The 17,780-nt window shown below is 43.2% G+C and overlaps 1 protein-coding gene across 3 annotated transcripts in view; it reads right to left on the reverse strand.

Moving 5' to 3' along the window:
* MCF2L2 (MCF.2 cell line derived transforming sequence-like 2) overlaps positions 1-17,780 on the reverse strand; it is a 366,799-nt gene that overhangs the window by 57,732 nt on the left and 291,287 nt on the right. For all 3 annotated transcript variants that reach the window (XM_040349448.1, XM_040349451.1, XM_040349447.1), the window contains exons 21-23: positions 11,487-11,612; positions 3,255-3,476; positions 578-670 (exon numbers count right to left, since the gene is read on the reverse strand). In XM_040349448.1, the coding sequence (XP_040205382.1) occupies positions 578-670; positions 3,255-3,476; positions 11,487-11,612 (441 nt within the window). The remainder of the gene's footprint in view (positions 1-577; positions 671-3,254; positions 3,477-11,486; positions 11,613-17,780) is intronic.

Below are 17,780 nucleotides of genomic sequence, written 5' to 3' on the forward strand. Positions count from 1 at the left end.
GTCAGCTGGCCCTGGTCCCAAGGACTACTACAGGCACAGCCTCAACGTGCACCAACACCTAAGACACTGGCGAAAAAACTGAGGTACTCCTCCTATGGGAGGGGGTTATATAGGGAGGGGCACTTCCTGTTTGAGATTGCCAGTGTCCATCACCTGAAGGTACTCCATATAACCCACTAGTAATGAATATGCCGCTCTGTGTCCCGTGATGTACGAGAAAGAAAACATACCGGCTCTGACATACCCCTGGCACTTGACAGCTCACAAAAGAGTCATCTGACTGGGCTTTGGAGCATATAAGTGTATATCAGCTGTGTCCGAACTGGCTGGTGTGGTCTCTCATATAAATAATAGATAGACTTGAAACCTAGGACACAATTAAAACTGGTCCACAGGAGTGGAGAACCTGATCAATGGAGGACTATGGAAAGGTATACATCAATCAAATGAACAGCTACAGGGCTTTTTACTGCTGCTGGCATTAGTGTTTTGCCTATGAATGTGTAACAGGGAATAATACTCATTAAAAATCTCTGTGCAAGCATTATAAAAACATTTAATAAAAAGTAGCTTTTACCTGAATTATGTACACTTCTTCTCTGCCATTATACCATACTTCAAACTTCTTATTATCTCCTTTTACATTTTCAGTGATACCAACAGAACTCATCTGTTAACAAAAAAATAAAATAAAAAATGATTATCATAAATAAAAGAATCCATTGTCAAATGTAAATCAGTAAATCGTACTTCTAGTCAAAAGTTACATTAAAAAGCATGTCTACAATTTTGCAAGGACTGAGAAAAAAAAAAAAAGAGAAATAGAAGGGCTGAAATACTTAATTTTCCTGAAGAATCGACCAGTTCAGACATCTATAAAGGCTGATAGCATGATGAAAAAACTGTATTTGGTCACGTGATCTCATCTGAGCAGGCTAGAGAGTGAAGCCAATTGGACAGTTCTGCCAAATACATTACTCCACATGCACTTTTAGCTTAAAGCATGTGACCAAATGCTGACATTAGATCATATTGTCGGCTTTCATAGATGCCTGGAGCAGTTCCTTTGGGACAAGCTTTTTAGCCCTTTTACTCTCTCTGTGTCACAGGAAGATTACTGCTACACTGTACTTTTCCCATTTCTACATAACTGTCACAAAAAGCTGCATGTACTGCTCTTTTCCCATTGCCCAGATTTCTGCCAATACCTTGAGAAAATTTAAAAGGGCCAAATTACATCTATGCATTGCGGCAATGCCCGTGTTGGACCCCTTTCATACTGATACGCTTTTCGGGCACTTTCAAGCTAAAAAACGCACCTGAAAAGCTCACAAAAACCTATTTCCGTTAAAATCATTTAATGCTTTCACACTCACACTGGGGCATTGTGCTGGCAGGGCAGTGACAAAACGCCCCTCTCCATTGAAATTAATGTAGAGCTCTTCAAAAGCATGTGAAAAGCTCTTCAAAAGAGCTTAGGCTACTTTCAGACTGAGGCGCTTTACAGGCGCTATAGCGCTAAAAATAGTGCGTGCAAAGTGCCTGTAAAGCGCCTCTCCTCTCACTCCAATGTAAAAGCCTGAGTGCTTTCACATTGGAGCGGTGCGCTGGCAGGATGCTAAAAAAAGACCTGCAAGCAGCATCTTTGAGGTGCTGTAGGAGCGTTGCTTTTAACCCTTTTTCGGCCATTAGCAGGGGTTAAACGTGCAGCGAAAACAATGTTAAATCACTGCTAAAAATAGCAGCGTTTTACCACCGGTGCCTGCCCACCCCAGTGTGAAAGTGTTTTACTGACAGTTTAGAAGAAGCTCAGTGTGAAAGGGGACTTAGAGTGTGCATTTCCGCAATGCACATTAAGCATTATGGCGCATTATAACGATGATGGCATTTTTTTTTTTTGCATCAGTGAATGGCAGCACACCATAGTAACTTCCAAAGGGAGGCACTGATCTGCAAACTGATCACACCAGCACGGATATTCCTTTTAGGGGTAAAATACACTTTAACCCCTTGTCGCTGCTTCCCGATAGAACTTTAAAGGGACACTAAAGGTTCCCTTTTTTTTTAAATAACAAACATGTCATACTTACCTTCACTGTGCAGCTTGTTTTGCACAGAGTGGCCCCGATCCTGGTCTTCTGGGGTCCCTTGGTGGCGGTCTCAGCTCCTCTCTGCAAGAACTAACCCCCTTCATGGGAGCTCTCTCCCATTCAGGTTAGTTCTTGCGGGCGCACTCCCGTAATACAGACTGCGCCTTTAGCCGCTCACTGTATCACTCGGCCCCGCCCCCGGCACGCCGCGTCATTGATTTGATTGACAGCAGAGGGAGCCAATTGCTGCGCTGTTATCAATCAACCAATGAATGAGCCGAGAAGCCAGCGCATTCACGGCGCTGGACATTCGAGGGGTCAGGTAAGTAAACGGGGGCTTGGGGGGGGGGACGCTAATCCTCTGAAGTTTTTTCACCTTAATGCATAGAATGCATTACTGAAACTCAACAGGAAAGAGTAAATTTCTCCAAAGTGAGGGAAAATCCATCTGACACAGTAATCACCAGAACAAATTGCCCCTCATCTCCAGTTGCAACACATCTGTTAAGTTTTTATTTTCCATCAAATTTTGTTACATTGACAATAGTCACCAGTGTGAATCAGAGTCGGTTCACACTGGGGAGACACAACTTCCAGCGCGACTTTCAGAGGCAACTCCAACACGACTTGAGCATGAACCACAGGGCGATCTGGGGTGATTTACAACACAACATGAAGTCGTCTCCAGGACAGGAGACTTTCCAGTGGCCAATCAAACAACAATCAGCTCTAGGGGAGGGAGAGGTTTGCCTGAGAAATGTATGTTATCTTCCTGGAAAGTCGCTTCAGTTAAGACAGTGATCAGACTTGGAGGCCACTTCCATTGAAATCAATGGGTACAAATCGCCTACAAGTCGGATTGAAGTAGTACAGGAACCTCTTCTGAAGTCGGAGCGACTTGAGTAGCGTGTATTAATACCGCTCCCATTCACTTACATTGTTTATCTCTACAGCGCGACTTTGGACGACTTGAGGCGACCTCAAGTCGGATCCCAAGTCGCCCCAGTGTGAACCGACTATAAGGGGTAAATCTACCCACAGACAGCAATAAAAAAAAAAAATCTTTCCCCCATCCTATCCAAAACTAAACAAGAACGTTTTGATTAAAGATACATTTAATAATGCACTACACATATGGAAATGTAAAACAGACTAGCACATTACCTTCAGAGCATGCTTAAAACTATAGGAAGGTGACTTCTCATGCCCCTCAGTGCTCTCTTCCCTCTTCTTGCAGAAGAGAAGGGTTTTTGCATACAGGAAGAGATGCCTCTGCATTGGCTTGAATCTGGCCAGATCTTTCACTTTATTATGGCCCTTCTTGTGGTCAGTCCACACATTAAAGGAGCCTTGCATGAGCAGCTTCCCTAGGTCACTGAGATCCCCCTGTGAAAAAAAGACACACATACAACTAAATTTCATGACATTTAAATGCAGCTTCCCAGTTCTGCCCGGTTTGCGCTGGTACAATTGGTTGCAATGTTGTCATTTGCCTTAGTGAGAAAGATTATGCCTTTGCTGTCCTTAGTTGCAATGAAACATTTAAATAAAGTGGAATTCTCAAATAATCTGGCTTTCCAGCTGTTGTAGCTGCTGCTAAAGAAAGTTTTATAAACCACCCCCCACCCCCATGTGTAAATAATGCCCTAACTGTAGCAGAGAACAGAAGTATTTCTGCAAATGCCACCAGGAAATGTATCATTATTATACCTTGTGAGCTGTGACTTTCTAATTGTTTAATAAAACATTTGTTTTCTTATTATGTTTGCTGCCAATCACGTATAGTTTTTACAGTTATGCACGTGTAAGGCATGAGTGAGGAATGATTGGTTTATGAACCTGGAAACAGCCTTAACATGCTTTTGTAATTAATTTTAAACCTTTAAATATAAAAAGGTCCAGTCTAAGTGCAAACACCACAAGATGCTATTACATTTATTAGCAGTCTTAATAGGCATCTCGTAGTGATTGCTTTTATTCAGATTGGTTGCTTGAAAGGTAGCTCCTTTTATTACTACAGTTTTATGAAGGTAATAAAGCAGCAGACAGCAGTAGATGACCCCTCCATTTTGTAGGCTAATATCTCTAGAAAGGCCAGAATAAACAAATTGAAGGTATCTGCATTGTATTGCTGCAAATTGTTTAGAAGGCTAATTTGTTTGCTATAAAGCATACCAACAGCTGATCGGCAGAATTATAAATAGGAAAACTACTGTGATCTTTACTAGGGGAAAGGAAATAAACCCTTTAAGCACAGAGACAGAACTGTATGGTGTTAGTGAGATTTCCCAGCAAATAGCACAATGGCAGCGAAGGTGTCCAGTGCGCCCCCTCAACAAATAACATGTGCTATTTACTGTTAAAGCCCATTATAGGTTGAGGCAGTTGCCATTTGTTTGTTCCATTGGTTATTTGGTGAGGGGGCGCACTGGACATCTTTTCTGCCATTGTGCTATTTGCTGGGTGTCCAGTGTGCCCCTGTGCCTTTAAAGAGGGGTAGGCTCCCTCCAGGCTTGCCTGCCCTCAATCTATACATTTTTATATGTGCTCAGAATGTATAGAGTTAGGACTGCAGATAATACTGGGGTGCCATGACGTGGCGTCTGCAGCTTACGCATGTATTTGCAAGGGTGTGCAAACTAAACCCCTGTTTATAACGTGAACTGTTAGACAGGACAATTTGGTTTGTTGCAGGCAGGCTGGCTGGTAAGTTGAGCTAGGATTTTTCTTTATTAGGGCTGAAGGACCTACTAACTTGTCAAGGGACCTGCTGTGAGTGGGTTTAGCAGTCTGTATTTGTACTATCTTCTTGATCTGTTTTGTTGTGGTAACAGTTTTCTTGAAGTTCTGGAAGATTAATGTCCATTGTCTTTCTGGGATTACCTACCCTAGGTCAAGGAAAGGAAGCTGGACAGGCACTGGAAAACAGCCAGGTGGGCCTTCTGTGAGGCTTTGTACATCTGCAGTTGTTTCCATGTGACTTTAGATTTGGAGCTGGCTGTTGTAGGTGGGAATCTGATCAACTTCTTCACTAGGGCCCACTGAAGTTTCCCAATGGCTTTCCAGGTAGCAGCATTTGTAGTACCTTAATGACTTCTGTATTGTCAGGCAGAGTTTTTCTACTCTGCTCACATTGTGCTCTAAAGTGTCCAGTTTCCCCACAATTGTGACATCTCTTTCCAGAAGGGGGTCGAATGGAACTCCACTTAGATTCCTCTGCCTCAGTCTTTCTTAAGGATGAATCAGCCACTTCTCGTTGCACATCAGTGAGGTTTGCTGTAAAGTAGACTGTGCCTAAGTCAACTGCGCTATTACCTGCATTAGGGCCTCAATATTCACTAGGCTATAGCAGCATAGAATGGAATCCATAAAATCAAAAATAAGTAATGGCAATAGAAAACAGTGATGATAATTAATACTGTGATAACTCCTCTGTAAACAGTAGGCTATATCCACCTAAAGTGCGCTCTATATAAATGGCAGAGATTACATTTAAAACTCCCTAAAGAGGTACCTCTTACTATGGACAATAGGCAACATGAGTACAGGCGCAGCCTGAATGTAGTAAGTAATGCTGCTCAGTCTCTGCTAGTAACAACAGATTAATGGCAGCAGTGTCCTCTCACCAGTCCTAGCTATACAGCAACAGGGGTCTCGCTGTTCAGAAGTCAGGCTTGTGGCAGGTTAATGTGGGCACAGAAGCAGCAAAGTGCACATCTTGGTCTCCTTGGTATTCAACTTGAGAAAATACCACTCTCTCTCCTCTTATACCTAGGGGTGCACATCTTCACCGGTATCACAATTCGATTCAAATACGATTATCTTGTCCACGATTCGATCCAATTTCATGATGCATCACGATTACTGCACAAGTGCGCATGGTTAAAAAAATTTTATCCAAAAATTCAAGCAGTCAGAAAAACTAAATTTTTCTCCAGTGGCAGAGGGATGGTGGGATCAGAGGCAGAGGCATGGTGGGATCAGAGGCAGAAGTATTGTTGGATCAGAGGCATGGGTATTGTTGGATCAGAGGCATGGGTATTGTTGGATCAGAGGCAAGAGGGATGGTGGGATCAGAGGGATGGTGGGATCAGAGGCATGGTGGGATCAGAGGCATGGTGGGATCAGAGGCATGGTGGGATCAGAGGCATGGTGGGATCAGAGGCATGGTGGGATCAGAGGCAGAGGGATGGTGGGATCAGAGGTATGGTGGGATCAGAGGCAGAGTTATGGTGGGATCAGAGGCAGAGGGATGGTGGGATCAGAGGCAGAGGGATGGTGGGATCAGAGGCAGAGGGATGGTGGGATCAGAGGCAGAGGGATGGTGGGATCAGAGGCAAAGGGGTGGTGGGATTAGAGGCAGAGTTATGGTGGGATCAGAGGCAGAGGGATGGTGGGATCAGAGGCAGAGGGATGGTGGGATCAGAGGCAGAGGGATGGTGGGATCAGAGGCAAAGGGATCAGAGGCAGAGGGATGGTGGGATCAGAGGCAGAGGGATGGTGGGATCAGAGGCAGAGGGATGGTGGGATCAGAGGCAGAGGGATGGTGGGATCAGAGGCAAAGGGGTGGTGGGATCAGAGGCAGAGTTATGGTGGGATCAGAGGCAGAGTTATGGTGGGATCAGAGGCAGAGGGATGGTGGGATCAGAGGCAGAGGGATGGTGGGATCAGAGGCAGAGGGATGGTGGGATCAGAGGCAGAGGGGTGGTGGGATTAGAGGCAGAGGGATGGTGGGATCAGAGGCATGGTGGGATCAGAGGCAGAGGGTGGTGGGATCAGAGGCAGTGGGATTAGAGGCATGGTGGGATCAGTGGCAGAGGGATGGTGGGATCAGAGGCATGGTAGGATGGTGGCATCAGATGCATTGTGGGATCAGAGGCATGGTGGGATCAGACTGGGATGGTGGGATCAGAGGCATAGTGGAATCAGAGGGATGGTGGGATCAGACTGGCATGGTGGGATCAGACTGGCATGGTGGGATGAGGCAGAGGGATGATAGTAGTGGAGGGATGGGATCAGTTACACTGGCACTCACCAGCTATTAGTGTCAGTTGATTCTCCATCATCCATATCTGCTCATTGTGTCTTTCCCCTTCCGGTGCCTCTAGTGATTCCTCTGCTCATGTCAGGGTCTCCTTCAGCTCCTCCCCTGCACTGTTCTGGCTGTCAGCTCATCAGCTGACTTTCTGCTTCAGTGAAGGGGAGGGGAAGGGGATTTATCCACCATGCAGGCTCTCTCCCGGAGAGGGAAAACACTGCACGGAGTGACAGATTCAGCCGACTCGCAGCATCAGTGCAGCATCGTGAATGTCTGAATCGCGATGCACCGATGCTGCGATTATATTCAACACCCCTACTTATACCCAGCTTGCATTGGGTTGTTCAATGGTCCATAGACTGCCATAGTTCCCCTTCAGAGGGCACTGCAGCACAATGTCCTAAATCGATCTCTGCCTCTAACCAAGCACCTTGTAACACTTGCTCTGGAGGGTTGGAGGCAAGTGCCAATGGCAGCACTTTAGTTGCCTGAATGTGCATGTGTATTATAGGCTAGACGGAATCACAAAATACAGGTATGAAAAAAAAGGCTGAAGAATCTGCCCTACATTTCTGGGATGTATCAGGAGAAACAATAGGAACAGAAACTATTTCAGAAGCTTAAGCTGCAGGTGTGGTAGCAGACTGAAAAAACTACAGAATCAAACAGCAATGATGTAATGAAACTGGTATGCGAAACATAGTGAATTCCACAATACTTATGAAGTCATTGTCAAGACAAGCATCTTAGCTTAACAGATTATTAGACTTGTTCTAAAACCATAACATTACTTTAACACATTGGGCCAGATTCACGATGGACTTACGACGGCGTATATCTCCACGTACGCCGTCGTAAGTCCGAATCCGAGCCGTCATATCTATGCGCCCGATTCATAGGCCCCGTACACATGAGAGGATTTATCCGCAGATACGGTCCAGCGGACCGTTTCCACGGATAAATCCTCTCAAAGATTTCCGCTGATTTCGATGGGATGGAGTGTACACACCATCGCATTGAAATCCGCGCGGAAATCCTCTGCCGATGACGTGTCGCGCCGTCGCCGCTATTATGACGCGGCGACGGGCGCGACACTGTCATATAAGGAATTCCACGCATGCGTCAAATCATTACGACGCGTGCGGGGAATCCCTTTGGACGGATGGATCCGGTAAGTCTGTACAGACGAGCGGATCCATCCGTTGGAATGGATTTCAGCAGATGGATTTGTTGTGCAGCACAGCAAATATCCGATCTGCTGAAATCCATCCCAGAGGAGATTTCTCCGCGGAAACAGATCCGCTGGCGTGTACACACCATAGGATCTATCCGCAGAAACCCATTTGCTGGGATTTATCTGCGGATGGATTCTATCGTGTGTACGGGGCCATAGAATCAGTTACACATAGATTTGGGCAAGATACGAGCGGCGTAAGTCTCCTACGCCGTCGTATCTTGGGGTGCATATTTACGCTGGCCGCTAGGTGGCGCTTCCGTTGATTTCCGCGTTGAATATGTAAATTAGGTAGATACGCCGATTCACGAACATACTTGCGCCCGCTACGCCGTTTACGTTAGGCTTACGTCCGGCGTAAAGTTACCCCTGCTATATGAGGCGCAGCCAGTGCAAAGTGGACGTCGGCACAAGCGTATCTTCTTACGTCGTTTACTTAAGTCATACGTGAATGGGGCTGTGCGTAGGTTACGTTCATGTCACAGGCATTGAGCCGGCGTAACTTAGGGAAAAAATTGGACGTGATACTGAGCATGCGTGCGCATGCGCCGTTCTTTAAGCGCGTCATTTACGTGGGGTCACGATTGATTTACATACAACACGCCCACCTCTTCCACATTTAAATTAGGTGGGCTTACGCCGGCCAATTTACGCTACGCTGCCGCAACTTACGTAGCAAGTGCTTTGTGAATACTGCACTTGCCCGTCTAAGTTGCGGAGGCGTATCGTAAATAGGATACGCTACGCCGGAACAAAGATACGCGCTCCTACGTGAATCTGGCCCATTGCCTTTAGTAATACTTTAAACAGAAACAATAGATGTGCATATGCCAGGTCAAATCATGTATTCAAATATGTGGACCTTGGAACAATTTCCATGCACTTTAAAAACTGTTAGTAGGTTTTTGCATTGTATCTTAAAGACGTAATCTTAAAATGTGTACCTTTCAGGAATAGAATTCTTACCATGTCTTTCACTGTAAAAATGTGAACCAAAAGTTTTACTTCCTGCCTGTAAAGTAATCTGTGAGTTGCTTTTTACTGACTTTAAACTTCAGTTTTTGTTTATTTTAGTAAATGGGCTAGGCACTCATTTCTTTTGTACCCTGATCTGTCTTGTATTGGCTTTAGCTTTTTTTATGTTTGTCTGTCTGTATTGGCTATGTCTTATGTTTCTTCTGCTTCTATGTGTATACTTATTCTCCTAGTTACGAATGTTCCTTTCCCTCTGCTGTGTACTGTCATTCAAAAGCTGTTTGTCTGCAGCTGCTTAGCAAGGTAACTCTGCAGGTCACAGTGGCACAACCTCCACCCATACATGCAACAGTTAGAGCCCTGCCCTGGGGTTATATTATCTTATTTGTCTACTCTTGACCCTGGAGCTGCTGTGCATTGTGTTACTGCTGTTTTCCTTTACAGAAAAAGTATACAGTGGGGCAAAAAAGTATTTAGTCAGCCACCAATTGTGCAAGTTCTCCCACTTAAAAAGATGAGAGGCCTGTAATTGTCATCATAGGTATACCTCAACTATGAGAGACTAAATGTCGAAACACATCCAGACAATCACATTGTCTGATTTGGAAAGAATTTATTTGAAAATTATGTTCATCTCAATACTTTGTTATACATCCTTTGTTGGCAATGACAGAGGTAAAAAGTTTTCTGCAAGTCTTCACAAGGTTGTCGCACACTGTTGCTGGTATGTTGGCCCATTCCTCCATGCAGATCTCTTCTAGAGCAGTGATGTTTTGGGGCTGTCACTGGGCAACACAGACTTTCAACTCCCTCCAAAGGTTTTCTATGGGGTAGAGATCTGGAGACTGGCTAGGTCACTCCAGGACCTTGAAATGCTTCTTACGAAGCCACTCCTTTGTTGCCCGGGCGGTGTGTTTGGGATCATTGTCATGCTGAAAGACCCAGCCATGTTTCATCTTCAATGCCCTTGCTGATTGGAGGAGGTTTGCACTCAAAATCTCACGATACATGGCCCCATTCATTTATTCATGTACATGGATCAGTCGTCCTGTTCCCTTTGCAGAGAAATGGCCCCAAAGCATGATGTTGCCAACCCCATGCTTCACAGTAGGTATGGTGTTCTTTGGTTGCAACTCAGCGTTCTCTCTCCTCCAAACACGACGAGTTGTGTTTCTACCAAACAGTTCTACTTTGGTTTCATCTGACCATATGACATTCTCCCAATCCTCTTCTGGATCATCCAAATGCTCTCTAGCAAACCTCAAACGGGGCCCATACATGTACTGGCTTAAGCAGGGGGACACGTCTGGCACTGCAGGATCTGAGTCCCTGGCAGCGTAGTGTGTTACTGATGGTAGCCTTTGTTACGTTGGTCCCAGCTCTCTGTAGGTCATTCACTAGGTCCCCCCGTGTGGTTCTGGGATTTTTGCTCATCGTTCTTGTGATCATTTTGACCCCACAGGGTGAGATCTTACGTGGAGCCCCAGATCGAGGGAGATTATCAGTGGTCTTGTATGTCTTCCATTTTCTAATTATTGCTCCCACAGTTGATTTCTTCACACCAAGCTGCTTGCCTATTGCAGATTCAGTCTTCCCAGCCTGGTGCAGGTCTACAATTTTGTTTCTGGTGTCCTTTGACAGCTCCTTTGGTCTTCACCATAGTGGAGTTTGGAGTGTGACTGTTTGAGGTTGTGGACAGGTGTCTTTTATACTGATAACAAGTTCGAACAGGTGCCATTAATACAGGTAATGAGCAGAGGACAGAGGAGCCTCTTAAAGAAGAAGATACAGGTCTGTGAGAGCCAGAAATCGTGCTTGTTTGTAGGTGACCAAATACTTATTTTCCACCATAATTTGCAAAAAAAATATTTCCAAATCAGAAATGTGATTGTGATTGTCTGGATTTGTTTCCACATTTTGTCTCTCATAGTTGAGGTATACCTATGATGACAATTACAGGCCTCTCTCGTCATTTTAAGTGGGAGAACTTGCACAATTGGTGGCTGACTAAATACTTTTTTGCCCCACTGTACATCTACATTCTGTACAACATAGTGCACCAACATAACCATGGAATTTTTGTTAATTGCAGGAAAACAATCCTAAAAACTCTGTTTTAGAAAAAAGACCAAAAGACATGGTAGTGTACCTCGTATCCAGTAATGGCTATTTGATGCATAGAATCATTGACTGATTTGATTATATCTAACACAGTTGAAAGAGCTTCCTCTAATTCTGCTGTGCCTTCTGAATTTTTGCTGCACTTCAGCATTTCCTAGAAAGAAAGAAACATTCTATTTAGAAAAAATCAACAATTTAACCTGCACAATATAACTAGGGCAGACCATCTTATCACCTAGCATGGTAAGTAATTCAATCATAGGAGGCCTATCACAATGCTTATCTAAATTCAAGAACATCCATTTTATATATTGCAGTTTACTAGTCCATCTACATAAGGTTACAGTTGTTTATTTTTTCCAGGTTGTTTTTTTCTTAATTTTCACAAACCTTCTGTCCTGTGGTGACAACAAACAATTACCATACTGTATCTACAGTATGCAGGAGCAGCCTTATCAACAAAGGACTACAGAACATCACCCCTCTTCTCTTCTGTATAGCATAAGGGGTGGGGTTTTGTAGTCTACAGATACACTTGGGAGAAATAACTTATAAGAGTGTAACCCTGGAAGAAAGCATAGGAAATTGTCAGACAGGATCAACAGGTATTTTTTGGTTTAATAAACAGACCAAAAGGGACCAAGTAAGAGCTGTTTATTGTCAGGGTTTACATAAACTTGAAACCCTTTTGCTGCCCTTCAGTGCCTCATTTTTTGTTCCTCTGATCTCCAAATCATTTTAGCTATTTTTCATATGTATTTTATAGACTGGTAAGTTTGTTATATTTGTTATACTGTAGATTTCCTGAAACCTATGGAATTAAAAAGATGGTGCTGTTTAATTTGTTCCATGATAGTTGTGCAAATAAGAATTATTATTATTATTATTATTATTATTATTAATATTATTATTATTATTATTATACAGAAGTTATATAGCACCAACAGTTTGTGCAGTGCTTTTCAATATAAAGGGAGACAATACAGCTAAAATACAATCAAACACAAGAGGTTTAGAAGGGCCCTGCTCCAATTTACAATCTAATAAGATTTTTTATTAAAACACACTAAAATGTTATTGTTGCATAATTCCCAAAAATCCAAAATAGTCATTTATTTACTTAATTTTTATAACAAATATATTTGAATTTAGTATAAGTTTAGTTAGAAGTGTAATTTTTTGGAAACAATGAAAACTGAAGCTATGCAAAATTGTAATTAAAATGTTACGTTAACACTTTTAAAGAAAGTAGCCTTTGTAGTCAAAGGGCCCCAGAAGGGAATGAAAACCTGTTCAGCTTTTAACCACTCCCAGCAGAATGATGGCCGGGAAGTGGTTCTGTTATCCTGACTGGGCGTCATATAAAGTTCAGCAGGATAACATGCCGGCGCGCGCCCGTGGGGGCACGTAGCATGGCGATCACCAGTGAATATTGTATAGACAAGTATCAACACATTCACATGTTAAAAGCATCATATTCCTTTATCTATGCTCTAAACAATTATTCCCCCTCCCCCCAAAAAAATACCTCCCACGGAAAAGAAAAAAAGAGAAAAAACCCAACCCATACCCCTCCTCCTCTCCTCAGTTCCCTACACCTTCCCAATTCCTCCAGGTTCCCGACTCCCTGAACTCCCGCCATTTCCCCCCGTATATTCCGGAATCTCTCCAATGAGTCCTCTTCTATGTGAATAGTTTCTTCTATGACTCTTATCATTTCAACCCCTTACAACCCAGTCCTTCATGCTCTGGATATCCTGGGACCACCAGAGACTCGGAATCAAGCTTTTGGTCGCATTTAAAAGAAATAGGACTAAGGTATTCTTATATTGAGGGGCCGTTTTTTTTGTATCGTGAAATAGACAATCAAAAAGATTCTTCTAAATCTGTTCTCCTAACTTTTGCGCAAACCAATCAATAAACGCTTATTGCGATATCTTTTTTTACCAAAAATAAGTAGAAGAATACGTATCAGCCTAAACTGAGGAAAAAAAAATATTTTTTATATATTTTTTGGGGATATTTATTATAGCAAAAAGTAAAAAATATAGAATTTTTTTCAAAATTGTCGCTATATTTTTGTTTATAGCGCAAAAAATAAAAACCGCAGAGGTGATCAAATACCACCAAAAGAAAGCTCTATTTGTGGGGAAAAAAGGACGCCAATTTTGTTTGAAAGCCACGTCGCATGACCGCGCAATTGTCAGTTAAAGCGACGCAGTGCCGAATCGCAAAAAGGGGCAAGGTCCTTAACCTGCATAATGGTCCGGGTCTTAAGTGGTTAATGGAAGATTGGCAAATGAAAGCCATTGTTGAAAGAAAGCCATAAGAAGTGCTGTTTGCAGTTTGCGAGAAGCCATGTGGAAGAAGGTGCTCTGGTCATATGAGACCAAAATTTTACTTTTGGCACATAACATACAGCCAGAGCTACAATGGAATGGCTTAGATCAAAGCATATTCATGTGTTAGAATGGCCCTAAATCCAAATGAGAATCTGTGGCAAGACTTGAAAATTGTTCACAGACGCTCTCCATCCAATCTGACAGAGCTATTTTTCAATGAAGAATGGTCAAAAAATTCAATCTCTAGATGTGCAAAGCTGGTAGAGACATCCCCAAAAAGACTTGTAGCTGTAATTGCAGTGAAAGGTGGTTCTACAAAGTAGCTGAATGCAATTACATGCCACACTTTTCACATTTATTTGTAATAAAAATTGAAAATAATTTATCATTTTCCTTCCACTTCACAATTATGTGCCACTTTATGTTGGTCTATCACATAAAATCTCATTAAAATACATTTACATTTTTTGGTTGTAATAATTTAAGACTTTACATAAAGTGTCTGAAATCTTTAGCGGTTGTATAGTCCAAAAAAAAAATGTTTGTGCCACGTGTAAAGGAAAAAGCATTATGAGCAAGTATGCACCGCATACTAGCTCATTATGAAATACTCATTATGAAATACTTACCTTAAACCAAGGCGTCGGTATCCCTGCCGGTCCACCCAGAGGGAGATAACATTTTCCATTGGCGTGTCTCCTGGGTATCGCGAATCCAGCGCTGTGAGTGGCTGGAGCCGCAATGTCGTAACTACCATGCGCCGAGAATCTCCTGTGCACATGCGCTGCTGCATTCAGCGACTCATTGCAAGGGGAATATCTCCTAAACCGTAAAGGTTTAGGAGATTTTTTTTACCTACATGTAAGTCTTATTATAGGCTTACCTGTAAGTAAAAGTAAAAAAAAAAAAAGACTATACAACCGCTTTAAGGTCTTCATGTTATATAGTTTGAGTTTCATATCTCTTTTTTTTATTATCTTTATTAATTTTTCAATATCCAATACACATTCCACAACTTACATTTATCTGCTCTCTCAGGAGCATCCATAAAATGTCATTAATAGCCATTTCATCAAAAACAAATAAACAATTATACATTAATTTATCCCCTTTACCCCTTGTTCTATTGGTGTGGTTCACCCCATCTCCGTATCCTCTTTATCCTGAAGCCGTTGTGGGATTCTCTATCCAACTTGCCCATACTCTTTCATATTTCTCACCATATCCTCTGTTACAATATGTCTCCCTATATAATGGCAGATTGCCGTTTACTAAATGTTTCCAAAGAACCAATGAAGGAGCTTCTACTTTCTTCCGATTTAAAGCGGGGGTTCACCCTATCGACAGGAAAAAAAAAAAAAATTTTTCTTTTACCTTTAAATCAGGCACTGTAGCGCGAGCTACAGTATGCCTGTCCCGAATTTTTTCCCCCCATACTCACCTTGTAGTCGTCCATCGAAGATACCGGGGAATGGGCGTGCCTCTGGAGACGGAGGATGATTGACGGCCGGCTCTGGCGCGTCACGCTTCTCCGGAAATAGCCGAAATAGGCTTGGTCTTCACGACGCGTGCGCATAGCCTGTGCGCACGCGCCGTGAAGAGCCGAGACCTACTCCGGCTGTCTTCGGGGAGAGTGACGTGCCAGGGCCGGCCGTCAATCATCCTCCCTCTCCATAGGCACGCCCATTCCCCGCGGGAGCCGAAATCTACGATGGACGACTACGAGGTGAGTACGGGGTTAAAAAAATCGGGACAGGCATACTGTAGCTCGCGCTACAATGCCTGTCTCGATGGTAACATCATGTGGGTCAGGGTGAACTACCGCTTTAACACTATTGCCTTTCTTGCATAAAAGAGTAACAAGCCCACTTGTTTTCCTATGGAAGTAATATTATTCCCTACCAATCCTAATAGGCAGATCTCTGCCTCTTGATCCAAAGAAACTGATGTTACTGTAGCGATTACTCTCAAAACCTCTCTCCAAAGTTCCACTATCTTCGGACTCAACAAAAATATGTGGATAAAATTTCCTGGAATATCTGCACATCTCCAACAATTTTGGGGGTTCGATAAGAATATCCTATATAATTTATACGGTGTATAATAGCTCCTATATGTTATCTTAATATGTATCTATTTATCTCGAAGTGACACCAATATCTGAAATGGAAATCTCCTCACAGTTCTCTTCTGCCAATTTTGGTACATCTCTTTTCCAACACTTGCATTATTTACTTATGTCTAACGATGGTGACCTTGCTAAGTAAGTGTACAAGGTTGAAATTGAAGTTTCACTTCTTTTTCTTACCAATTTCTATAATCCTGGTTCTACTAATTGTGCAATACCCTCAGGAAACTGGGCTAATAGAGCATGTACGGTAAGTATAACTCTCCGATATATTGCAGCATTGCCTCATTTCTACAAATGAAAGAATTTTTTCTCTGTGTATTACTTGTGATCATTTTTTAACCCCAAATTTAGTCCATGCCCCTGAATCTTGAATAGAGTCTAAATGTGGAAGCCCAGGATTTCTCCACAATGGGATATTTGGGGAAAAATTCGTTTTTCGGAAGTCCCTCTTTTGCTACACCAGCTCTCCATATTTTAACTGTCAAAGGGGTCAAGGTCATGCCTAGATTTTAACCCACAAAATGGCAGTGCCTGAAGTGCCTCCACCGAGTGGACCACTGCAGCCTCTAACATTGTAGCGGTTTATATTTATCAGGGTTCAACAATCTACCCACCCTCACCAGCTGTGTAGCTAAAAACATTTTTTAAAGGTCTGGGAAGGCTAATCCCCCCTGTACCACCAGACGCATAAGTGTGCTCAATTTAATTCTGGCTGGTTTATTTTTCCATATAAATGAGGAGAACATACCATGTAGCTGTACAAAAAAAACTTTAGGCAGCCATTGTGGAGAATTTTCTGAACAAGTATACAAATTTAGGAAGAATCTTATTACATTTCATGTCTTTGATATTTTATTTATCATTGTAAAAGAACATATTCCACATTTTTTATAATTTTCGGAATAAAGACAAAAAACTGCTTTGGGAAAAAAAATTGAGAAATACAGTGTTTTTCCAATTTTTCCTTCCCATCTCTAGGTAACATGGTGCGATGGCAGTGAACACACAGAGATCAATTGCAGAAACAGAACTGTTTTGAAGTTAAAGGGGTTGTAATGCATTTTATGCATTAAGATAAAAAGCCTTCTGTGTGCAGCAACTCCCCTAACCGCCCCCTAGCCCCCCTAACAAATACCTGAGGTCCCTCTCTGTCCAGCGATGTCCACGAGTGTCTCAGCAGTCTGAGATTCTTCTTCCCGATTCCCTGAGACACAGCAGTGGCACCATTGACTTCCTCTGTTGTCAATCAATGTCAGCTAGCCAATCAGGGGAGAGATGGGGCGGCTCCATGTCTGAATGGACGCAAGGAGCTGTGACTCAGTCCGGGTGCCCCCATAGCAAGCTGCTTGCTGTAGAAGCACTGAACAGGAGCGGAGCAGGGCCGCCATCAGGGGGGTAAAGCCCATACACTTGTAAGGGGCCCAAGTATCTGGAGGGGCCCGGCTGACTGGCAAGGATGTGAGAAGGCAAGGGTGGGGGCAGAAGAGCTCAGTGAATGCTTCTGTATGTGTGTGAGTCGGCAGTTGTTGCTCTGTGTCATTAAACTCACATCTGGGCTCTTTGCTGCCTCCTCTGGCCATTTGCTGCATGTGCACCCCTTCGTGTGAGCTGCCTGTACTCAGTGTACTGTGTGCTAGACTGTAGCTCCTATCTGTGTGCCTGTACTCAGTGTATTGTGTGCTAGACTGTAGCTCCTATCCTATCTATGTGTACACAAGAGCTGGGACTAGGAGGACCACCTTACAAGCAAGGGCTGTTGTACAAGTGAGGGGGGGTGGCTGTGTGTGTGTACATGACTGTGTTTGTGCGTGTGTGTCATATATTCACATGTGAGGGGGGCTGAGAGCAT

The sequence above is a fragment of the Rana temporaria genome, chromosome 4, assembly GCF_905171775.1.
Source record: "Rana temporaria chromosome 4, aRanTem1.1, whole genome shotgun sequence".
NCBI lineage: Eukaryota > Metazoa > Chordata > Amphibia > Anura > Ranidae > Rana > Rana temporaria.